This window comes from Balaenoptera acutorostrata, chromosome 12 (assembly GCF_949987535.1).
Source record: "Balaenoptera acutorostrata chromosome 12, mBalAcu1.1, whole genome shotgun sequence".
NCBI classification, from domain to species: domain Eukaryota; kingdom Metazoa; phylum Chordata; class Mammalia; order Artiodactyla; family Balaenopteridae; genus Balaenoptera; species Balaenoptera acutorostrata.
In genome coordinates, this window is record NC_080075.1 from 62,232,337 (window position 1) to 62,258,397 (window position 26,061).

General features: G+C 35.8%; 1 protein-coding gene across 2 annotated transcripts in view; it reads left to right on the top strand.

Annotated features, from left to right (window-relative positions):
• The window catches only part of MAP4K3 (mitogen-activated protein kinase kinase kinase kinase 3), a 198,489-nt gene extending 172,428 nt beyond the window's left edge, over nucleotides 1-26,061 (top strand). For both annotated transcript variants that reach the window (XM_057558303.1, XM_057558304.1), the window contains 12 exons: nucleotides 1,714-1,798; nucleotides 2,985-3,064; nucleotides 7,993-8,053; nucleotides 8,137-8,254; nucleotides 10,343-10,401; nucleotides 11,404-11,507; nucleotides 14,418-14,589; nucleotides 18,150-18,218; nucleotides 18,297-18,389; nucleotides 21,300-21,370; nucleotides 23,876-23,931; nucleotides 24,609-26,061. In XM_057558303.1, the coding sequence (XP_057414286.1) occupies nucleotides 1,714-1,798; nucleotides 2,985-3,064; nucleotides 7,993-8,053; nucleotides 8,137-8,254; nucleotides 10,343-10,401; nucleotides 11,404-11,507; nucleotides 14,418-14,589; nucleotides 18,150-18,218; nucleotides 18,297-18,389; nucleotides 21,300-21,370; nucleotides 23,876-23,931; nucleotides 24,609-24,696 (1,056 nt within the window). In that variant the 3' untranslated portion in view covers nucleotides 24,697-26,061. The remainder of the gene's footprint in view (nucleotides 1-1,713; nucleotides 1,799-2,984; nucleotides 3,065-7,992; nucleotides 8,054-8,136; nucleotides 8,255-10,342; nucleotides 10,402-11,403; nucleotides 11,508-14,417; nucleotides 14,590-18,149; nucleotides 18,219-18,296; nucleotides 18,390-21,299; nucleotides 21,371-23,875; nucleotides 23,932-24,608) is intronic.

Sequence of the window (26,061 nt, forward strand, 5' to 3'; positions counted from 1 at the left end):
TGTGAAAAATGCACAGTTATCAAAAACATAGAATTTTAGAAATAGAGGGAACATTGAAGGAGCATCTGGCCCAAACTCTATTTTTTGCCCATGAATAAAACTGAGACCCAAAGATCTTAGTCACCAAGATCACAAAACAACACCCAACTCTAACCAGACCTAGAACTAGAACGTAAATGTCCTATGTTATAGTCCTTGTAGGTTTTTTATATCTATATATACCATGCTATCTTCTTTAGGATTAAGATGATATTAACTCAATGTAATTTTAGGTTAGTATGGATAGAACTACCTTTTCGCTGATACAAATCTCTAATCTAAAACCTTATGTAATACTAGTTTAGACAATGTCCATAATTTTTCTGGTTTTTAACCTCCCAACTCTACTATTTAGCCTTTTTACTTTTTAACTCTACTTTTTAATTAGTATAAAGATCTAAGTAATCATACCTCATTTTACAAAAAGAAGTTTTGAGTGTAAAGGGCTCCTGAGTCTAGAGATTTATATATACAATAGAGATGAGATTTCCTGTTGGGCTACAAGATGAAATTCCTTTGTTAGTTATACACTTGACAGGGAAGAGCTGATAACTATGGACCAACTATACAAATTAGCTTTAGGTGGGACTGGTTTGATTGTTTTGTACCTCATTTTGTCATTTGGATTTTTAGGGGTTTAGCAATACCTTAATATGTGAATTTTGGTACCTATCTTAAAGGATAATTATCAGGGTTAGTTAAGTGATATAATTTCTGCCCTACACCATAAAAACATTTTTTATTGGTCTCCTACCACCTGGTGGTATTGCCAGGCTATTGTTCTTTTTTGGGGACTAAAATCTTAAAAATACTGGTTGGTAGGTTTCTGTGAGTAAAAAGGAAATCTTAAGATTTAATATTTTGATTATTTTGTGTTAATATTTTTAATCCACTATAGTCAACAGTAATCGCTCACAGTATTATCTCCCTGTCGATGAAGAAAACATTCCTGCTCTAAAATGACGCACAGTGCTGTCCTTACCACATATTTCTGTATTCTTTTTTCCTCCAAGTTTTGTTAGTAAAAGTAATTAAATGGGTAAGCTTTCTTGTATTTATTTATTCTAACCAGAACAATAATTTCAAAATTCACATCTTACTCTTTGAAGATCAAAAAACATTCAAATGAGTGATATTATTTTTCACTATAAGGTATTTATTATCTGAAAGGTTTGTAAATAAGCTTGATAAATAAATATTAACATCAAAAAATAAAGCTTTTTGTTGAATCCTTCCAGGGAAAATAATCAGATTGCTCAACTTTTTTTAAAAGTACATCTCTGTGTTTTGAGATTAAAGTCCGTATATGAATTTCAAATCAACCATACCTTTTCCACTTTGTAATATTAAATTCAGTGCTTAGTGCTATTTTTAGGCTCATGAAACCAAGTATGAAAATTTTCACCTTTGTAGAGATTATGATTTCCTTCTTACCAGAGAATATTGTATTACTCTTAATGTGGGACATGTGAGTAATTCTTCTGTAAGCAATTATTGTGCAGAATTAGTCGCTATTACTGCTTTGTTTATTTGAGAAGATAGGAAGAATAAAATGACTCTTCTAAGTAAAATCTTATATCATCTGACAGTTGTGCCTGAAACCTTTGTGATACCACTGTAAGGCAGATGACTAGGACTCGATAGATTTATTTGGTTATTTTTTGTTTTTTCCAGATGGGTGCATGTTTTTCAAAGGTTTTTAATGGATGTCCCTTGAAAATTCACTGTGCAACATCATGGATAAATCCAGACACAAGAGGTAGTACTATATATTTTTATCTGTTATCTTTCTGATTGTTTAGTGTTTTCATGAGACCAGGAAAGCACTCAGTTTTAATCACTTTCTGCATACCTTTCTGAAAAAAATTTTGTTACAATTTAAAAAGAAATGTTTTTAAGGTAAATATGTTTCTCTGTGTTATTAGCAGTGTTTGAGGTGACACATGGTATTAAAATTTCACTGTGTAGTCACTGTATCGATATACTGAAACCATATACTCTGTGCCATCTGTCTGTATACAGATGCACGTAGAGATATGTACAAACGTATGCTCTCTCCTTCTCCCTCTCTCTTTCTCTCTCTCTCTCTCACTCACACACACACACACAGAGGTATTCTTACTAAATCTTTCAAAAATCCAAGGTGTAGGTACTTTTATTTCACAGGTAAAGAAAATGACACTCAGAGAGGTTCATTGTTTCACAGCCAATCGGTAGTAGAGCTGCAGTTTGATCCCAGTTCAGTCCTGTCTGACCACAAAGCTTATGCCTTTAATCTCCCAGTACTAATCCTAAATACTGGGCAGTATAGGAATGTTCTTGGCATTCTAAGTTGTTCTCAGGATACTTCAGTTTAGCCTGGAGAAGTTCTTCACCTGCTGTTTTACATTATCATAAAAACTGATCAAACAGAACCATAGCCAAACTTCTAATATCTTCTAGAAGATATTGAGTACCCTAGCAAGCATCCAAGTTTTAGTTGACTTTTTAAATAGGCTGTAGTCAGATCTTGGTTTTTTTGATGTTATGTTTATAATAATAGCCCATCTGCAAAAATACTTTGGGTCTGTATCAGCTGTTCTTGATTTGCATTCTGTATGTCAGTTGCACATGATCCTCTCCAAGAGGGAATTCAGAAAAGTTGCTGCGGATTCTCTGCCAGTCCTTAGCACCCTCTGATGAGTGAGGAGTCCTAGCATGCCATTCTTCAAAACCTCTTTTCATAAAATTTTCTTCACTGCTTTGAGGCTAATATTTTCATATAACTCAATTCCTTGAGCTAGAGTTTCTAACTACTTATTTGCATTAAAATAAAAATACTGCTTACAGACCACAGTAATTCTTTTTTCATATGTTAATACATATATACTTAATTTTAGATTATATAAATTCTTTTAAACAGTATTTTATATATCAAAATCAGTGGATTACTTTTGTCATTTCAGATCAGTACTTGATATTTGGTGCTGAAGAAGGGATTTATACCTTGAATCTCAATGAACTTCATGAAACATCAATGGAACAGGTATGTTATTTTGTATTTTTCCTTTTTTTTTTAATTCTTAAGTTATTATACACAGACACTAAACAAGAAATGTTTCAGTGCTATGATTTGTTGCCTCTTTTTTTCATAAAACCTTCCTAGAGCATGTTCTATTTACCAGGTGCTAAAGGCACACTCACAAGATTAGTCCTCACCTTTAAGTAGCTCATGATCTAATAGATGAAACAAACATGTAAACCAATAACTGCAACACACTTCGAGTTAGATGTCACACTAGGAGTGAGTACAAAGTATAAGCCACAGAGGTGGGTATCACTAGCACCTCCTGTGGGGAGATGAGAAGGAGAGAGACATTTAAGATGGACCATAAATGATGATGAGTAGAAGGTTAGAGGATAAACATGAAAGAGCATGGCAAGCTATGAATGGATAATTCGATTGGCGTATAGAATGAGTGTAGAATAGTAACAATAAATGAAGGTGGATGGGTAGGCAGGTGCCAGACCCCAGAGCTTTGTGTAACATGCTGATGATCAGATCTGTGTTTTAGAAATATCTGTTTGCATTGTGGTGAGAGATGAGACTAGAGATTATGGTTAAAGGGTAAAGAAGTGTTTAGTCAGAGCAGAAGTGGAGAGGACAGAGGGGGAAAAATGGGGTTTGGAATTGTATGGGGACATTTTTGATTGTCACAATGACTTAGAGGAAGCTTTTGGCATTTAGTACCCAGAGACCAGAACTGCTAAACAACCTACCTACAAAAATGATGATAATGATGATGGTATTAATAGCTAATACCTGTATAAATCTTATTATGTGCCAGGTACTGTTTGTTTGTTTTTTTCTTGTTCTATTTTTTTTTATTTATTTTTTATTTTTTTATTTTTTTTAATCAGTCATCAATTTTATACACATCAGTGTATACATGTCAATCCCAATCGCCAGGTACTGTTTTTAAATGCTATTAATCTTCACAGTGACTCTTAGAAGTAGATACCATTATTATTCTCATTTCAGATGAGAAATCTGAGGCTCAGAAAGTAGTTTTTCAGAGATCCCACAGCTGTTGAGTGGCTGAACTGGGATATGGACCCAGGCAAGCTGGCTCCAGAGTCCATGTCCTTAAATACTTCACCATACTGCCTCTCCCACTTGTATCACTTCTATAGAGAAACACTGGACTTAGAGAATTAAAGAGCTAGAATTGGCCAAATTGAATGACCAGTTCAACAAGGAGGTTAAGAAGTCTAGGTTTACTTCAGTTTTCCAACTTGAGTGACTGGACAAGTGACAGTACCACTTGGCACGGCATGGTATACAGAAGGAGAGGTCAGTTTGAAGGGGATAATGATGCATTCAGTTTGGTCACGTTGAGTTTTGGGTGCCTGTGAGATGTATAACTAATTCTCCATTATTAATATAAATCGATAACAAATAAAATAGAAAAATCCATAAGTAATGATAATTTCTTCAAAACCAAACATTTCCATCTTTTCTCATCACAACATTTTTTAAATCAGATTTTCTAACAAGATCCTTAACTGATATACTTACTCTAAATCTTAATCTGGAAGGAGGTATACAGTGCAGTGGCTGAAAAACACATATGAACTAGGGAAAAAAGAAAAGGATCTTGTTAGTTATAATAATTAGTAAATCACAGTCAAAAGTGGTAAATTTTTTTGGATATAATAAGATATCTAAAAATCATAGTACTGGTAACAATATTAATTGTAAGGAACAAGACCAATGTCATGCTTACATGGGGTAAGCATTTATCAACCTAATTTAAGGGGCTGTTAAGTGAAGGTACCTTCAACCCCACCCATCCCCACTCTGCAGTAACTCCCCTTCTTAGGTGCTTTAGCATTTGAAATTACATTATTACGGTAATATTTTCTGAGCTAAACACGCCCATCAAGGTGAACGTTTTCCCTCCCAGAGGAAGCCTATAAGAGTAGAGAACGTATGTATGTGAGATCTTGAGTTTTTCCATCTTCCTGTGAAATTGATTATTAGGCTGGTTTTCTCTGTACTCTAAGGAAAGAAACTGGGTGGCATGAGTCTGCTAGATAGGAGAAGATGCTGAAAGGTGAGAAAATGACACAGAACAGCGTCTTGATTTACACATCTTTTTCTGCTGTTACTATTTATAGCTAGCATTTATGGAGTGCTCAATGTACGCCAGTCTTCTAAGCATCTTACACCTACAAGGAACATCATGTTCACTCACCACAACAGTGTTGGGATAGGAGCTCCATTTTACAAATAAGAACACTGAGACACAGAAATAAGTCAGTTACCCAAGGTCACAGAGTCAATGAGAAAGCAGCTGGCTAAATCCAGGCAAAATGCAGAACCTACTCTTCTTTTTTTTTTTGATCAATTTGTTTATTTTTGGCTGTGTTGGGACTTCGTTGCTGCACGTGGACTTTCTCTAGTTGCAGCGAGCGGGGGCTACTCTTCGTTGCGTTGCACGGACTTCTCATTGCGGTGGCTTCTCTTGTGGAGCACGGGCTCTAGGCATGCGGGCTTCAGTAGTTGTGGCTCACGGGCTCTAGAGCGCAGGCTCAGTAGTTGTGGCACACGGGCTTAGCTGCTCCGCGGCATGTGGGATCTTCCCGGACCAGGGATCGAACCCGTGTCCTCTGCGTTGGCAGGCGGATTCTTAACCACTGTGCCACCAGGGAAGCCCCCGCCCCCCCAGAACCTACTCTTCTTAAGCACTATATAGCTTTATTAGACTGATTATTTCACCCAGAGCCTATTTTGCTAAGAGAAGTAGGCATTAGAAATCTGGAAAACTTTAGAGTTTTATTAAACGTGGCTAAAAATGAAAATCCGAAGTGAAAATCCAACACTTAATAAAACTTTGCATAAATACTCTTCCATTGTCCCTATGTTGATATTACCAAAGGAATTTGTGTCTTACCCTGGTACTTTATATATGCTTGTATTAAATAAACGAACTCACTTATATTTACAAATATATAGTCCCATGATAAATTTGTTTGGTTTGGTACTTGCAGTACTTTGTAAGTATGTATTTTTATGAAAATAAACTCACTTCAACGCTGAATTAAATAAAAATTAGTTTCTTGCTACTTTGGTAACATGTACTGGTATGACTTGGAATTAGTCATTGCCCCTTTTTTTATCTGCCTAATTTTCTCAGTATAGCCAATGAATTCTCAATTCTTCTGTGAAACTTTTATGAGAGCATAAAGCAGGAAATGTTGTTTATGTTCTTGCAGCCTGAGGCACGGTTATAGGCAAGTTTTCCAAAATTAAAAACCACATGGCAGGGGGACTTCCCTGGTGGCGCAGTGGATAAGACTCCATGCTCCCAATGCAGGGGGCCCAGGTTCGATCCCTGGTCAAGGAATTAGATCCCACATGCATGCCTCAACTAAGAGTTCACATGCCACAACTAAGGAGTTGGTGAGCTGCAAGTAAGGAGCTCACCTGCTGCAACTAAGGAGCCCACATGCCACAACTAAGGAGCCCGCCTGCCGCAACTAAGACCCGGCACAACTAAATAAATACATACATACATACATACATAAATATTTTTTTTAAAAAACCCACATAGCAGAACTTCCCTGGCTGTCCAATGGTTAGAGCTCTGCACTTCCACTGCAGGGAGCGTGGGTTCAATCACCGGTGGGGGAACTAAGATTTCACAAGCCACACAGCACAGCCCAAAAAAAAAAAACATAGCCGTGCCACATTTTACTTGCTTGGAGACATTAGGTGTTTTATGTGGGTGCATTTTGCAAATAAATGAAACAGGTTTTATTAAAAATAGATTTTACTTTGTTTCTCACCCTTTTATTATTACTTTTCCTATTTTAATTATTCAGGACCATCATTGTGACTTTTAAAGGCTTTTTTAAAGTAATGTCCTTAGAGGCCTTGATATGTTTCATCATTAGTCTCTTCCTTCTTTCCGTTCCCTACCCTCATCCCAGTCTGTTTTGGAGTAACCTAGTAGGAATTGCCAGGGCAAACCCAGCAACCAAGCTTGTTAAATCACGATGCTTAATTACATTCATCAGTGGTTCTCAAACTTCAGTATGCAACAGAATCACCTGGAGGGCTGATTAAACCGTAGATTGCTGGGCCCACCTTTAGAGCTTCTACTTCAGTAACTCTGAGATGAGGTCCAAGAATTTGCATTTCTCATTTCTGACAATGCCCGGTGATGCTGATGGTGCTGGTGCAAGGACCACTTTGAGAACCACTGATATGCATATGAAATGTCTTAATGAGAGCAGTTGTTTTTTTTCCTTCAAAATATATGAACTGCGTTTCATGAAATCGCTTTCTTTACCCTAAATACTAATCACCTTAAAGCTTCCAGAGAGGTGTCTCTCAGTTCTTATGGGCTAGATTTCAGTAATGAATTCCATATATATGTCCTTTATGATTTATAAGTTTTCATCATATTCTCTCTTGGCCTTTTTTTCCTCCGTACCTACTATTTCCATATCCTGTGTTTCACTACACCGTGATCCTTTTTTCTCTTCTGTTCCAAAAGCCATGCATGTCCATATGCCTAGATAAGAACTTTTTTTGGAAGTACACAGGAGAGTCTTAATTATTTAAAACCCCAGAACCAAAATAAAGGAATAGACATTGTTTGAAAATGTCCTTTTCCCTGTGTAGTTTGGGATTATGTAGTCCTAACCATAAGGAGAGTGGAGCTAATCGTGTGATGTTGGAACTTAGATAATGAAATTACACTGCTAATTTATTTTTCTTCCATATAAATATGTATGTGTAGCATCTTGTTTTACATGCCTTATAAAATGAATTTCTATTAAAAATAAGTTTCTTTTTTAAGAACTGGCCTAATGATATGATAGCTACATGGTTAATATGTACATATTTACACTGCTATTATCTATTATCCTTTGTAAACTTTGTGCTTTTTTTTTTTAAATCAGCTATTCCCCCGAAGGTGTACATGGTTGTATGTAATGAACAATTGCTTACTATCAATATCTGGTAAGTCCTTCAGTTTTTAAATACCTTACAGTTGTTCCTATTTATGTTATCAGCTTTTATGACATATATATTTTTCTCTGCAGGTAAAGCTTCTCAGCTTTATTCCCATAATTTACCAGGGCTTTTTGATTATGCGAGACAAATGCAAAAGTTACCCGTTTCTATTCCAGCACACAAACTCCCCGACAGAATACTGCCAAGGTAACTGTACATTTGATTATGTTTTCATCCTTAGTGATATGTTAATTCATTCTAAAAATCAGATATACTATAGAAATTGAAAAAGCATGGGTTTGTAGAAATCACGTGTAATGAAAAACTGTAAGAAGTAATGTATTTTTTTTTTAAATGAGGTGCGTTTTTTAAATTTATTTATTTATTTATTTATGGCTGTGTTGGGTCTTCATTTCTGTGCAAGGGCTTTCTCTAGTTGTGGCAAGCGGGGACCACTCTTCATCGTGGTGCGCGGGCCTCTCACTGTCGCGGCCTCTCTTGTTGCGGGGCACAGGCTCCAGACGCGCAGGCTCAGTAATTGTGGCTCACGGGCCCAGTTGCTCCGCGGCATGGGGGATCTTCCCAGACCAGGGCTCGAACCCGTGTCCCCTGTATTGGCAGGCAGATTCTCAACCACTGCGCCACCAGGGAAGCCCAGAAGTAATGTATTTTCACAAGTGTTTATCACATTCTTCTAAAATTTTCTGCTTTATACTTTCTACTTATATCAAGCATTTTCTTTCTGTTTTTAATTGTTTTTCTACAAGGTTAAAACTAATTTTTTTTCTGTAATTTGCTGGTAATTTTATGTCATATATAGTGTTTTTGACTTATTTGTGTCAATCTGAATAAAATGAATTTTCTCCAAGTAGTTTCTAAACTTAGAAAATTTAAGTGAGTTATTAAATGAAGATTTTTGTTAGAAGATAGTTACTACTTAGAAATTGAGATTTTTGCTTTTCTACTTTCAGGGATTTTTAGTTACGTTCTTTCTTCTTTTTGGTTATTATTATATTGGACCTCATTTGTTGAGTAAAAATCTTCTGAGTTTGGTATAAATTGTATTTTACAAAAACTTTATAATGTAACCATTCTTCCTTTACAATATTAGTTGTAAAGCAACTAATGTAGAACCTTAACTTTTAAGTACCTTGAAAATCTGTTGTTGTTAATTGCTGAGTTTACAGTATAGCTAACATTTGCCCCTTTGTGCACAAAACCTTTTAAAAAATTAACTTTTGTATGAAAATCATTTTTAAATACACTGCAAGCTTTTCTGTCTTTAAAATAGATTACACTGAGTTTAATTGGATCTTTTCATGATGAGTTAGTTATGATTATGAACTCGATTTATTATATTTATATTATAGTATCTGTAGTTGGACTTAGGGATATTGCTCCTATAACTAGTCAGGAAGTTTTTTTCTTCCTGTAGAGTTTATGTGCCCCTCTCTTTCTCCCAGCTGCCACTTTGTGCTGTTATTTTTCTGCCTACTTAAAGTATGACTCCATTCAGCTTTCTGATTTGATAATCCTAAATTCCTGTCGGCATGGAAACTGACCTCCAAGCTTTAAAAGTAAAGAGCCCCCAAAGAATGTAAGGCACATAAATTTGAATGCATTAACTTTTTGATATCATTTTGTCAGAATAGAGTCCTATTCTTATATCAGTTTGTGGCTCATCTTTTTACTTTCTCAGTGGTGTCTTTTGATAAACCAGAGTTAATAATGTATTAAACAAATTCATTCAACAAATTGAATGCCACTCATAGTTTGAGGTGCTAAGGATACGGCAGTGAAAAAAATATCAATTTAAGTTTATCAGTATTTTCCTGTATGATTTATTTTTGCATTTTTAAAAGAAATCCCAGGACTTCCGTGGCGGTCCAGTGGTTAAGACTTTGCCTTCCAATGCAAGGGGTGTGGGTTCCATTCCCGGTCGGGGAGCACATGCCTTGCGGCCAAAAAAACAAAACATAAAACAGAAGCAATATTGTAACAAATTCAATAAAAAGACTTAAAAAAAAAAAAAAGGAAATCCCAAGGTTGTATTCTTCTAAAATGTAAATATTTTCTAGTTTTGTTTTTCATATTTAAATCCTTAATTCATTTGGAATTGATTGGGGGGAGTTGAGAAAGGTATCCAATTTATTCTTATTTTTAATAGATGATCTATTATGTCAGGACCAGTTTTTAAACAACAATTCATCTTTTCTCCACTGAACTGTAACAGTACTATTTTCAAATACTAACTTTGCCTACATGTATTATATATTCATTTCCATTTCCATTTAGGAAATTTGCTGTATCAGCAAAAATCCCTGAAACCAAGTGGTGTCAGAAGTGTTGTGTTGGTAAGTAAACTGTCCAAAATCATGTAGCTCTCCTGCTTTGCAGAGTGGGTAAGAAGATGCTGTGAGGCACATTTTTAAATCTAGTGTAAAACAGTACTACTCCAGGACGTTCTGCCAGTAATAGTTTATTTTTCCCTCTTAAATAAAATAAATGTATTGGCCATTCTATGTTCATATAGTACCTTGCACGTGTAGTTGTTTTGCAGATAATTTATTGACTAGATAAATGGAGAATGACTTTACTGCAGTACTTGATCACACCCTGTTCTCTAAGGAACCTGTTACTGATCATTCACCATTCTGCTTTGTAATGGCTTATGAGACTGCATTTATTCACTTGGCATACTTATTATTTATTCTCGTACCTTTTATAGATGAAACGTTATGCTTGTGATGTGAAGGTTATAGTCTCCCTGATCACACACCACTAGCCGGAAGTCCTCCCCAACCCCCGTAACAACTAGCTGGTTGGTTTGCATCTAGGAAAAACCAAAAACAGTTTCCTTTCCTCCCTTAAAAAACTCTGAGGCAATTCAGTTTTATTATTTGTAAACCTGTATCTTGAGACTTGATTAATGTCTTCATGTAGTGTGGCCCAAAGCATTACTGCCTCTGAACATTACTACCAAAAAGCACCGTGAATCACCTGCCCCTACACGTGCTGCAGCTATCAATTTGGGAAGTTCTCCCCAAACCTACTTTGACCGTTTCTTCAGGATCTTGCTAATCTCTCTGCTACCACAAGACCTCAAGTTCTTCTTCCCGCACCCAGGCCCCATAACGACCAGCATTTTCACTTGGGAATACAAATAAAAATCCTGCAAGTGATAAATAAGGGAGTTTCCCGCTACTACCTGAAACAGTATTTCTTTTTCACTCTGCAGTCTAATTAAGAAATTGAACTGGCAGTCAACTTTTGTTTGTTTTTGAAGTATGCAACTGTTACTGTAAGGACTTTTTTGTATTATAAGAAAACTTACATATACTTTTTTGCCTTGACAGTGAGAAATCCTTACACAGGCCACAAATACTTATGTGGGGCACTTCAAACTAGCATTGTTCTATTAGAATGGGTTGAACCAATGCAGAAATTTATGTTAATTAAGGTAAGCATGAATGTTGACCTAAGTCGTTTTTAGTATAAAAGCTTGTCAGTTTTCCTGTTCTTTCAGAAACATTTTTTTCCCAGTTAATTCTCAAGATTTAATGTAATAATTTTGGATTATATGGCAGAGTGCTGAAAATCTGCCCAATTATAAAAAACTCAGTTGGCCTGATAGAAAGAGATGTCCTTCCTATTCGTTTCATTCCTAACCTCTATCAGAATGAAAACAGTGTCATTACATCAGTTGTTCATGGATACTAATAGTCTGATTAAACCTTAGTATGAATGAATTTTATGTGTTACCTGATATGTTAAACTATTTATCCTAATACGTAATGAAAGACCCTTTTCTCTGTTAAAGGAATTTTATGTATTAAGAGCATGCAAGAGAGAAAATATACTTTGAAGACATGGGAAGCTTAAAAATTATCCATCCATGTTTTCTCTTTTCCGGGTAGATGGTACCAGGGAGCCTGCCCCTGACTGATGAGGCCTGTTGCCAGTATTCTAGGATGTTAGACTTACAGTACAGTTCTACTTGCAGGCCTCCTTCACGACTTCTTGCTCTTCCCACTTTCCTTAAACTCCCTGAGCTACACGCCCCTATATATTTCCCCTCATCTTAACCCAGTTCTTTCTCTGTGGCTCTTCTTCGAGATTTCTATATGTATATTTTGTTTCTACGTTTGGCATTATCTCAATTAGTATTTTCGATGTTTTCTATACTACAACTCTTACCAGATATGTTCAAAAACATTCTTATGCTTTCCATATACTTCCTCCTCCTGAGATTTCTGAGTAAGTTTTTGCTTCTCTAGACAACATTTTCAATATAAATAAAAGTTATAAATTGAAGCAGACATTCATGTACTTATTACAAATCAGGCACAGTGTTGTTTAACTAGAGAGATAAAGAGTAAGATACAGTCACTGGCCTCAAGGACCATCACCAATAGCGACTGGATTTTAAACTGTTATATGGGAATCCTCTTCTGTTAATGACTTATACATATTGTTTAGTTATTGTTGGAAGCTAAGTAGAAGTATTCACAATGTGTTGGTTTTCATATTTACTGAGGAAAAAATACAGAGGCATTTGTTTTCTTCCTGTCTTACTGCTCTTCCCACATTTCAAAGAGAATTATTTAAAATGTTTTACCTTATTAAAAATAGGACAGATTTTATCCATAGCATATCCCCAGGTGGGAATGCTCCCAGAGAGGGTGTTTGGAGAGTGTTCGTGAAGGAGTGTCTAGACCTCTGGGATGGGGGCACTCGGGCAGTCACGGGGAAGGAAGAATGTGGGAACAACAGGTGTGCACAGAGCTTCACGTTCCAGCCATGAGGACCACACTGCATCTTCTGACACTTTAAGACCAGTAGTTATGGGAGCCCCATTTCACCTCTTTATTTTCTCTATCATTTATTTTCTTTAGAATTTACAGTGAGTTACCAGAGTAAAAAATAAATCAGTTTCAGTAGTTTTTAGAGATACTAACAATAGCCATTTGGGAAGTATAATGGAAACATGGCCCATTTATATGAGCAACAAAAATATAAAATATATTAAGAGTAGACTTAATAAAATATGTGTTAAGACCAATGTATTTTTTAAAAACCTTTTTATCGTGAAGAAGAACATTGCTAGTGCCTCAGACCTCCCCATGGCATCCCCTACAAGTCAGCTGCCTTGTTTTCCATTTTTACCATGTAAGCACACACTTCTCAACGTTAGCATTCATTTTACCTGATATTTCAACTGTACGCAAGTCGAATCATAAAGTATATATTCATTTGGGTCTCACTTCTGTGCAACATTATATTTGTGTAGTTGTTGGCTATAGCCATAGTTTGTTCATTTTCACTGCGGTCTAATTTCCCATTGTGTGAATGTGTCATCATTTTATCCATTCTACCATTGATAGGCATTTGGGTTACTTCCAGTTTTTGTTATTCTGAGCAATGCAGCTTGTGAATGTTTTTGCATGTCTCCTGTGCGTGCATGTAGTCATGTCCATTAGAATGTATAACTAAGAGTGTTATTGCTGGGTTCCAAGAGATGTGTATCTCGGCATTAATAGGTATTGTAATTAACCATTGTGGTCACACCAATTTATACTCCCACCATCAGTGTTATGAGCATTTGTTTGCTCTTCTCTTAATAACCCTTATTATTGTCGTTCTTCTGGCGGGTGTGTATGATTATCTTGGTTTTATTCCCTGATTACTAATGAAGTTAATGTTTTCCTCTATTTTTCCAAACTTTCAGAGTGTGAATTTAGTCTCTTTGTAGCAAAATAAAAATAATTTTAAACTTACGTAAAATTAAAATCGGTTGCATTTTAACTAAGTTAATTTATTAAATAGAATCACTTGAAATACAGGGCTAAATTTCTCTTATTTGTGGTTGTTTTTCTCTTCTGTCCACACTTCTAAGGGGAATGTCTCTTGCTCATTAGCATTTCAGTTTTCTCATCCATGTTTGCTCAGCTGGATAAGAAGGCAGAGGAGTAGTACTGAAGCAGCCTGGGATTAGGAGACAGGAGACTCTGCCACACAGGGTGGGGGTCGGGGGGACCCTGGGCCAGCCACCCAGTTGCTGGATCTTAGTTTCCAACTCTGAAAAAAGAGGGTTGGACAGGTGATTTGGAAGTCTGTTTCACCCCAATATGCTAAAAATGTGTGGTTTTTAACTTAAAAAATTTTTGCAGTGCTTAACCTAAATTCTTTATAAAGATACTTCCTAATTTAGATTTTCTGCATACCCTGAGTTTCTGTGCGAAGAAGCAATCTTTATAGCAGAGAGTACTATTTCATATATTCTCATAAGACTAAAAATTCTTATTAGTGTTCTCATGAAATTTTTTTTGTTCTTGTTTTCCTTTGTTTAATATATTTTGTTTTTTTCTAGCACATAGATTTTCCTATACCGTGTCCACTTAGAATGTTTGAAATGCTGGTCGTTCCTGAACAGGAGTACCCTTTAGTTTGTGTTGGTGTCAGTAAAGGGAGAGACTTCAACCAGGTGGTTCGATTTGAAACAGTCAATCCAAATTCTACCTCTTCATGGTTTACAGAATCAGGTTTGTGATTTTTATTGAATTATTAAGTAATAAATTTACTATATCTTTCATTAGGCAAAAGCGGTGCATAGAAATCCAATCTTGAATAACTTATTAAACTGGAAAAAGAGAAGATGACTTGCTTTGAAATAGCTAATTTGTGTGACACATTTATTTTATTTTTTAATTAATTTCTATTGGAGTATAGTTGCTTCACAATATTGTGTTAGCTTCTACTGCATAGCAAAATGAATCAGCCATGCATATGCATATATCCCCTCCATTTAGGACAGTACGGGGCATTAAGTAGAGTTCCCTGTGCTGTACAGCAGGGGTCCCTGACCCCTGGGCCATGGACGGGTACTGGTCAATGGCCTGTTAGGAACCGGGCTGCACAGCAGGAGGTGAGCGGCAGGCAAGCGAGCGAAGGTTCATCTGCTGCTCCGCAGCGCTCACATTACCACCTGAGCCGTCTTCCACCCCCGCCACCCCCTCCTGCCCCCGCAACCCGTCTGTACGTGGAAAAATTATCTTCCACAAAACCGGTTCCTGGTGCCAAAAAGGTTGGGGACCGCTGCTATACAGTATGTTCCCATCAGTTGTCTATACATAGTATCGACAGTGTATATGTGTCAATCCCAATTTCCCAGTTCCTCCCACCTCATCCCTTTCCCCTTTGGTATCCATACACTTATTCTCTATGTGTTTGACACATTTAAAACATACTAGTGGTTCCCAAACTTGAGTATGTGTCAGAATCACGTGGCTGGGTCCCACCCCCCAGAGTTTTTCATATAGTAGATCTGGATTAGGGCCTGAGAATTTTCATTCTGTAAATTCCCAGGTGATGCTGATGATGTTAATACAGGGACCACACTTGGAGAACCACCATATATATACAAACCTAGGCTAATAGAAAAGCTGATTTATATAAAAGTGAAAGCTGCATTAAGTATATTTTATTTTCCAGTATATTTTTGTAATTGATACAAGGGTGCTACCCAGTAACTTCAATAAATATTTTTAATGATTTGTAATTAGGATACAAATTATAAGTAATCAGTAAAATACCTCCAAAGTATTTGAGGGTGCTTGAAAATAATACTTTTATATGATTTATTTCCTTAAATTTTGATCTGTGTTGCCCAGTTGTAGCAGATCCTTCCTTCATAGTTTGTCTCTTAGGAAATACCTCCAGTTAATGAGCTTTTTACAGAAATTTGATCATAGTTGAAACCTTCAATTGTGTTGTTGCAGTCCATACACATTGGCAAAACTTGGGTTTCATGGTAAATAAATCTGATTAAACTTTCACACATAAAAAAACATGACCTTAAAGGCCTTTTAATCTTTATTTATTATTATTATTATTTTTAGAAATACTGGTTTTTTGGGGGGGGTTTTGGTTTTTTAATTTATTTATTTATTTTTGGCTGTGTTGGGTCTTCGTTTCTGTGCGAGGGCTTTCTCTAGTTGCGGCAAGCAGGGGCCACTCTTCATTGCGGTGCGCGGGCCTCTCACTATCGCGGCCTCTCTTGTTGCGGAGCACAGGCTCCAGACACGCAGGCTCAGTAGTTGTGGCTCACGGGCCCAGTTGCTCCGCGGCATGTGGGATCTTCCCAGACCAGGGCTTGAACCCGTGTCCCCTGCATTGGCAGGCAGATTCTCAACCACTGCGCCACCAGGGAAGCCCCTAATCTTTATTTTTAAAGCACTGCATTTGTTATGAAGCTTCTTTTTTTGCATTTTTTCTCTTTAAAAAATGACATTGTACAATGTTTTGCTGTAAAATAGACAGTGGCCATTTTAGAAGGTTATTTTTAAAGATCTTGCAAAGGCCCTTTGTTCAGAGTCTTTGGCAACTTAGGGAAATGTTAAAGAACCAATTTGCCAATAAATATTGATTAGTCAGGAGTTTGTTGGAAGCCTGAAAGAGTGTTCACAAAAGGAAAAAAATTGAGACTGAGTTTTTTTGGCATTGAAAAAAAATGATCACAGACATTCACAAAAGTCTAAAGACAATTTCATGGCTTGCTGAATCCCAGGGGACTTGAAACAGATTTCCTTTGAGGACACATTACCGAAGGAAAACATGGCCAGCCCTTGACAACATTATTGTGGCTTCTCTTTGGTGCCCCTAAGTTCTCTGTTAAATTCTCCCTTTAGACGCCCATCTTCCCTTTGGGACACGGGGTGAACTCCCGCTTTCTAATCTCTTCCTCCCTATTTAACAAGAAGGGATTGTTGGTTGATTAATATTTTATTTAGTGAATTTAAGTTGTCTTACTTCTCCTAAGCATTTTAATTTTAAATCCTTTTCTACTAATTGTTGAATGAAGGGCCTCATTTCCTGACAAAAGAATTTTGTCCCTTCCTTCCCAGTAACTTTTGATTATTTATCTTACCATAATGAAATCCCTTTATTAGAAGTTAAACATGACAAATATAATTCATCTCTGGTTTTGAGATGATGAGACAGAGTAAGAGACAGAAAGTATGTTTAGGGTTTTGTATCAGCTGAAATTATAAGCTCGTGGTTTCCTAAACTCTGCTGCACATTGGAATCCGCCTGAGAAGCTTTTAGCACTCTTGATACCTCAAGTCACACACACGCTCGATTAAATAAGAATATCTGGGGCCAGCAGCTGGGTGTCAGCAGATCTCCAAATGATTCCAATGTTCGGGAACTAATTGTTATAAGCAATTTGTAAATCTCATTTTCCTGGCTTTCTATCTAGTAATGCTAGACTGGCTTCTTGACTAATTTTCACCAAAGATCTGGTTGGCCGGATGTACAGGAGGCCTATTCCATATCCTTCCAACCCTGGTTAGTTGTACCAGGTCTAAAATACTTGTGAAGGTCTGAAATACAGCCATCCATGGATTTATTAAGATTCTAAATACTGTGGGAAGTAGAAAACAGGCAAGCTAGACTTTGGATCAGACCCACTCTCCAGAAACAAAGGCCTATAGTTTAGCAGTTTCAGGTTTGATGTTCATACAAAGCTTGGGATATCCTACTTTTTGCTTCCTGGAAAACTATGTCATTTAAACATTTTCAGTTTGTGAAAACTTTCTTAAATCATTATTATAAAAATAGGGCCTCTATGCATTTTTATGGTGCCTCATACTTCTCAAAATACTTCAGTTTTTTTCTTAACTCATTTGGACCTGAAGTTATTTGTTTGACTCTCTAATTCATTCATTCAATAAATATTCATTGCATGTGCTAGGCACCACATATAATGACGTACACAGCACAGCCCCTGGCCTTCTAAGCTTAAAATCAGAAATTAATCATTGCCATAATATAGAAGATGAGACTCCTAATTTCACATATGAATAAAATAGTGGCATCATCAATAGTAATGACAATAGCTAACCCTCCATTAAGCACTCACTTAGTTTAGCTCTTGCATCAAATTTTGAATCCAAGCCGCCTGGCTTAACCACTACATATGTATAGTTAAAAATATATATCCATTTCAAATTCAGTGATGTTCAGAATTCTTCTTTTTTTAATGTCTCTGCTTTAAATATTACTGTTTTCTGTAAGTTTCATCGAGTTTTTTGTGTTGTAGATACCCCACAGACAAGTGTTACTCATGTAACCCAACTGGAGAGAGATACCATTCTTGTATGCTTGGACTGTAAGTTTTTATTTATGAATATCTTATCTTAATGAGTTTTTTTTATCTTAGTTTCTGAGTGACTTTTTTGCTTTCTAGGTTGTATAAAAATAGTAAATCTCCAAGGAAGATTAAAATCTAGCAGAAAATTATCATCAGAACTCACCTTTGATTTCCAGATTGAATCAATAGGTAAGCCAGAGTTTTGTGTTTCTTGTTTGATTGCATTATGAACTGCTTAAAATAATTTGTCTAATAATTATTTGAAATTATAAAAATATATTACTAAGGGCTCATTCTTTTAAATTGTAGGATGTAATGAGTATGAGGTGAATATCAGTCTTTGCTTTTACACATTCTCTAAAATAGTTTAACAACTGTGACATAATCTGTAAATAATGTTATTTTCCCTACAGATTTGGCATTTTCAAAATAAATAATTAAATATCATTATTCATAACCTAGTTACGAATTTCCATTTTCTCCAGACTCCTGAAGAGTTCCCCTATAAGTACTTTAAAATTTAGTACTCAGTATAGTCTATTGTATTTTTGCTGTTGTAGCTCCTAATCAGAGATCCATAAGTATATGGAATTTCCTTCTTGCCGTTTTTACATTTTGCTTGATGAGTTTTTCTGAAAACGGATTTCTTACACAATCAGTATTCTAAAATGATTACATTCAGGAAAAATAAGGTGAAATGATCATACACAGTTTTTCTGGTGTCCTTTATCAGTAAAGATACTTGCATGTATATGCATTGGCGGACGGTAGGGCCAAGGGCAGATAGTTCATTTGTCTTATTCTTGGTCCTATTTTTATTCTTTCTCCCAGTTAGAATGCCTCTCTCCCAACAAGCAAACACTGATGATAATAAGAAGTCAGTTTTGAGGGACATCTGCTCAAGATGTTAAAATGGGTTCCATACTTAAAAACACATAGCCAGCTCAATAAAGAAGACAAAGAACAGAAACTCAAACTAGTATGCACTCCTGAGTGGTAAAGAAGACTAGCAGTGTCCCACAGGAGATGGGGAACCAGAGCCAGGCTTGTGGTTTGAGGTGCCTACTAATCAAGACTCTCCCCACATAAGGCCTCGTGGTTTTATAGGGGATTTTTATCCACTGTTAAAAGAAGGAATAGTTCCTGTCCTATACAGACTGCTTCAAATTGTAGACAAAGAAGGAATGCAGAATAAATCAGTGTTTAACACTATTGATACTAAAATCAGTTAAATTATACAGAAAACAAAATTACCCAATCTCATGAAAATAGATTTTGGAAAATCTTTATAAAATACTAGCAAATAGAATTCCATATCATCAAATAGTAGACTTTACCTCAGAAGAGCAAAGATGGTTCAACATCAGAAAATTTATTTATGTAATATAGCACATTAAAGATTAAAAGCGAAAAGCTATGTAACTCTTCAGTAGATGCACAAAAAGCATTCAGTAAAATCTGTCATTCATGGTTTTTTTTTAAAAAAACAACTTTTTAGAAATTAGGAGTAGAAGGACATGTCCTTCATCTAGCAAAGCCTATTAAATGTATTGTGTTTAATGGTTAAACTAATTCCCACTAAGTTGGAGAATGAGATAAGGATGTTTGCTATCATCACATTTCAACATAGTCTCATTGGACTATGAAAAGGGAACTATGAGGATTAGAAAGAAATAAGTAAGAAGTCCCTTTTTTGCTGATGGTATGAATATCTACTAGAATATACAACTCTAACCTGTTAGAACCAATAAGAAAATTCAGAGTTGCTAGATATGAGAAACACAGATGGATAGCTTTCTGATATGCCAGTAAGACATGTAATCAAACATATTTAAGACCATCATCTAGGAAATTCCAAATTATTGTTGAAAAGCATAAAAGAAGATTTAAACAAATGAACTGCACCGCGTCCGTGGATAGAAACACTGAATATGGGAAAGATGTCAGTTCTTCACAAATTAATCCACACATTCAGTGCATTTGCAATAAAAATCCCAGTAAGGTATTTTCTGCCACTTGATAAGCTGATCTTAAAATTCATATGGAAAAGCTAAAGGCCAAGAACAGTAAAATAAATGTTGACGAATACTTGCCCTACTTGATATTGAAACTTACCATAAATCCATAGTGATTAAGACAGTGTGGGAACACAGGGAGAAATAGAAGAGTGGAACAGAAGAGAAGGCTCAGAAATAGACCTACATGTAATTGGAAATTCACATCATATGTCAGTGGGGAAGTGATGTCCTGTTCAACAAATGATGCTAGTACAATTGGTTATCTGCAGGAAACAAAATCAGATTTTTTCCTCACTGAAGACACACAAAAATATATATTAAATATGAAAATACAAAAAGCAAAACTAGAATTTTTAGAAGGCACATATGCCTGTATCCCAGTAATTCTATTGCTAGGTGTCTACCCCAGAGAAAATTTTGTACATGTATTTAAGAAGAGGTACAAGAATGTTTATTGCAGCATTTTTTTAACAAAAAAATTAGAAACATCATTTGGTTCATCATACCAAATGTATGAAAGTTGGAAACATCCAATATAAAGTTTACACTGATAATGTGAACGTACTGTGTTGTAATAGTAAAAACATACATAAGAACAACAAATACCAAGTACGTAACAGCGGTTATCTCAGGGAGGAAGGAAAGGTTAGAAATACAACTAGAGTAGGAGTTTATAGGGATGCTGGCTGTATTCATTTTTATTTAAAACAAAAAGCAAATATGGCAAAATGTTAGGATTTGAGAGTTAAATGGTGGATACATGTGTTTTTAGGCTATTCTCGTATTTTTCTGTATGTTTGAAATATTTTATCAAAACAAAAATTTCTATAGCAAAAAATATTTTCAGTGAATTTTCTTTTTCTTACCAGAAAGGTGAGTCAGGTCTGTATAGTATTTATGCTGTATAGTATATACTGTGTAGTTCTAGGCAGTATGGTAAAGATGCCATTGTAAATATGGAATGACTAACACTAGTTATTAATTGAAATATTGTTATGCAAGGTAGAAAGAGGGATGAAATAATGCTTATCAGTTGAACTCTTGTACTATTAACAGTAACTGAGCTGTTCTTGCCTGCTAGTTTGCCTACAGGACAGTGTGCTAGCTTTCTGGAAACATGGAATGCAAGGTAGAAGTTTTAGATCTAATGAGGTAAGTAATCTTTTAAAAATTTATGTCCATTAAATGGTCATGAAGCATTATCAAATTCTACATCACACAATATTCTTTAACTTTGGAAAATTCCTGATTGATGCAAGGAATACTTGATTTGCTAATTTTATTGATATTTTCTGTATTCAATCTAGTGATAAAATTAATGGTACATACTTTATAGCAACCTCTCTCTGTCCATTCAGTCAGACAGTTTCAGTGCATATTTTATGTGCTTCCAGATAATCACCCTTATATTCAGAACAAGAACTTCCTAAATACTGCTAAAAGTGAGCCAACTCTGATTTTCTTTCAACTTTTCCCAGGCCGTCACCTGGAACAAGAGTGCTGATGCAGGCTCTCTCTGTCTTGAAGCACCTTTTCTACTTTGTATTTCAGAAATAATGACCAATGTAGACGATAAGTAAAGGGTTCCACATTTCTCTTGCAGCCACCTTGCCTATTTCTGGTATCCTTATCTCCTTAGTCCTTCCTGCCTTAATTTAACTCCAGGAATAATTGAACTCCAAGTCATATGACGTATTTAAATCAGTTCATCATTTATGCCAGAAAGTGCTGGGGTTATAAGCATGAACGAGACTTGGTACTTGCCCCCTAGAATATTACAGGCAAGTAAAATCATCCTAAGTTCTTTCAATAACCCCAAGCCAGTCTCCGTAGTAACTTTTACTTGAGCATTGGAGGGAAGGGAAAACATTAGGTGCCTCAAGCAAGAAAATAGCTCATTTGTGTTTTAAACTGTCGTTCGTTAAGATCAGAGCATTTCTTCTAACCAGTAAACAGCATAGCAGAATGATCATGAGCGTGGGTTCCTGAGGAGACACCCGGGTTCAGTCTCAACTCTGCTGTTCAGTAACTGTGTGACCTTGACATATCACTTAACTTCTCTTTGCCTGTATTTTTTCATCTGTGAATTGAGGATAACAGCATAGTACTTATTTCATTGGGTTGCTAAGATTAAACAAGAGGAAGTACGTGATGTGCTTGGCACAATGCCTGGCCTATAGTAAGTATTCAAGAAAGGTGGCTGCCAGTGTGTTTCTTTTTTTTTAAGATTTTTTTTTTGTTTTAACGTGGACCACTTTTACAGTCTTTATTGAATTTGTTACAATATTCCTTCCGTTTTATGTTTCAGTTTTTTGGCCACAAGGCATGTGAGATCTTAGCTCCCCAACCAGAGATCAAACCCGTACCCCCTGCATTGGAAGGCGAAGTCTTTAACCACTGGGCCACCAGGGAAGTCCCCTGCCAGTATGTTTCTAAGAGTAATTCCCTCAAGAGGGCTCACCTCTCAGGAAGATTTTTTTTTTAAATCACCTGAGGGAATGGAGCCTGGAGATAAGAATAGTCAACAGCTAATAAACACCAGGCAGAGAAAGAAAGGCATCATAGGATACAAGAGAATGGTTTAAAAAAGATAGTTTGCCCAAACAATCACCTGAGGGGCTTTTTCACACTACATAAGCAGCCCTTACTAAATACAACCTCTCCAAAAATGCTATGTCCTTCAAGTAGGCAAATCCCAAAATATTGAACACTTTGAAGATCATGATGATGAACCATTACTACTGAAGTGAGCGTGTTGTATCCTTCAGGTGTGCTAAGTTACAAAAGAAATCAAGAATCAGTGACTGCTGTTTCCAGAATAATTTCAGTTTCAAAATCAAATTGTTTTTTCAGCCTACCGAATTTTGGGGAGAAGCTACTGCCATTAAAATTGGGAATGTTTTGCTTTCAGTAAGCAATAAACAATGGGTTTCTCTTTCTCCTGTAGACTTAGTCTTAACTCCCCCAACTGGTAATTGGTCACACTGAGGACTTCTTTAAGGACATATGCCATTAGAAAATATTATTTCAGGAGACTTGGAAAGAAATGGGAAAGAGAATTGTTATCAGCTGAGCATTTCCTTAGCTAGGCATTATACCCATTAATACTTACAAGAATACTGCAAGATACCACTGCAAAGTAGACATTGTCTATCCCATTTTGCAGAAGGTAAAACCGTTTCCAACAAATTACATACCTCGCGCGATTGTCACAGCTACTAAGTGGGAGAACTGGGATTTAAACTGGAGTCATGCGTTTGTCCCATCATACCACACTGTAGGCTTTTAAGTGAAATGACCAGACCTAAGTGGCTTACTGCTGCAAGAGTCTTGCTATTAACATTAAGGTAACTGACAGGAGGTTTCTGATAAATAAAACGGACTAGGTGCTTTGCTTTTAACTTTTTCCGTTGAAGTCTATATGCCAGCAAGTGGTTTACTACTCTCATGTTTTATGATTGATTCAAAATTAGCCACATTTTTCCTAGACTAACAAATGGATGCACTTATGTGCTGATTTAACAAGTTAACGGTCATACAAGGATCTATTTCCATCTTAGGAATTATGCTTCTTTTCTATAGAGTTATAAATAAAATGCCCATATAAAATTTTGTGCCTTTCATTTCAGAAATTAAATTGATATTTTAATTGAACAGGTAACACAAGAAATTTCAGATAGCACGAGAATTTTCAGACTGCTTGGATCTGACAGGTATGAAAAGGAGTTGTATTAAATACATAGTTCTAAACATGCTTTATAAATCCAACATGAAACTGGTTTCTTTTTCAAGAGAATTGAAATTTCTACAGTAATATATTCAACATTATATTTTTCATAATATAAGAATTCGCAGGTCAGAAAGTTATGAAACCTTTGAGAATGTGCCTGGTCTTCCAGGTACCAAGAATATATAGATCTGTCAGTACTACTTTTGCATTAAACGTAATATCTAAAGTATGATTTACAGGACAAGAAAGAGGAGATACCATATGCTAGCAAACAGAAAAGTTTTCAGTTTTAGTACCAATAGGATTTGGAGTTCTATTCTGATTTACTTTCTGATTCTTGAACTACAGATTGTTTTTAGAATTCATGAAAAGAATTAAGTTCCCCCAACTTATTCCTAGTACAGATTTTACCCCTCTGACTCTTAGGACAGCACTGGCTTAGAGGTGGGAGGTGGTGGGCAACAAAGGTGTACTTCCCAGAGCTGGAGCTGACTCTTCAATCGTAGTGATTTGCACATGGTTTCTGCCCACATATCAGATAAGGAGCATTTATTAGAGGCATACAATGAAGAAGCAGTGGAAGAATTTTCTGCTAACATTAGTTTTCAAGAATAACTTTGTTTTGTTATATGTTTTTTGTTTGTTTGTTTGTTATTTTAGGGTCGTGGTTTTGGAAAGTAGGCCAACCGACAACCCCACAGCAAATAGCAATTTATACATCCTCGCGGGTCATGAAAACAGTTACTGAGAAATGCTGTGCTTTGACAGTTAACTCTAGAGAGAAAGAACACTACCACTGCAACATTAACGGATGCTTGAACCTGTACAAAAGCTGCAGTTACCTGGCTTCAGTTACTTGTAATTTATTGTGGCATGAGACAAGATGGGGAAATTTTTTGTTTTAAGTGGTATGGATATATTTAGCATATTGAACCACACAAGTGCTTAATTCACTGTTATGTAATCTTTGTACATATAGGCAGTATTTTTCTGTGAAACTTCATATTGCTGAAGACATACACTAAGAATTTATGTAGATAATGTATTTTATGAGATGTACAAGTTAAGTGTCTTATCTGTACAGATGTAAATGTTGATGAAAATGCAGTTGGGATTAATATTTTAAGAACCCTTTAGTATATTCTTGGGTGCGGCTATATTACAAAATGGGATGCTGGCAATGAAACCGTACATTTAACACTATTGTATTTTTATTATATGTAATTTAGTAATATGAAGATAAATCTTGTAACTTTTAAAATTGTAATGGAGGCTGTAATCATTTTATAATCTTGTTTTTAATTTTAATGCAAGTACACTGGTGTGTTTATATTTGCACAAAGTATTGATATGTGATGCATTAAGTCACAAAAGTAAGCTGTGACCTTGTCAATATGCATTCGGCTCCCCAGCATCTTTCTAAAATGTATTTGGATTGTTTTCTATGTGAAACAAACCAATTAACCCCCTGTTGTAGTAACTGGTCCTTTTATGTTTCAGCAGAATCCTGTAAGATTGCTTGTCTGTGCTTAAAAACAATACCTTCGAAAAAATTTTTGAATCACAGAATAGCGGTACCGTGACGTACGTAGCACTGCAGTTGTCTGAATTACAGTATGCACAAAGTATAAGTTAGCATTATCAAAGAGTCCACGCTAAACATTTCTTATAATCACTTTGAAGAACTATAACATTCCAAAGAGCGAAGTGGTTCAAATTTCTAGTGGGATTTTTACTTTTGTTGGCCTTATTTTATGATCATTTTCATGTTTCTTTTGATTTAGAGTATTAACACTTGGCCAAAATAATTTAGTTACTACCTCATATAAACAATATAATGGTTACTACACATCACAGGAACTTAGTTTTGGTTAAAGTCAATTTTGATTGCTTTTTTCCAGTAGAATATGTATATACCAAGTTTTAGAAAGATGCACACTTTGGCTCTTTTTTGGTATATGTTCTTTATATTTTAATGTGAATATATACACAAAGAACAAACTAAATTGTGATTTATGTTCTTCATTTATTTTAATTGACAGTGCTTTTAAATATGTTCCTGATTGTACATAGTGTAAAATAAACATGTTTTTTAACATGCTGTTGTATAGTA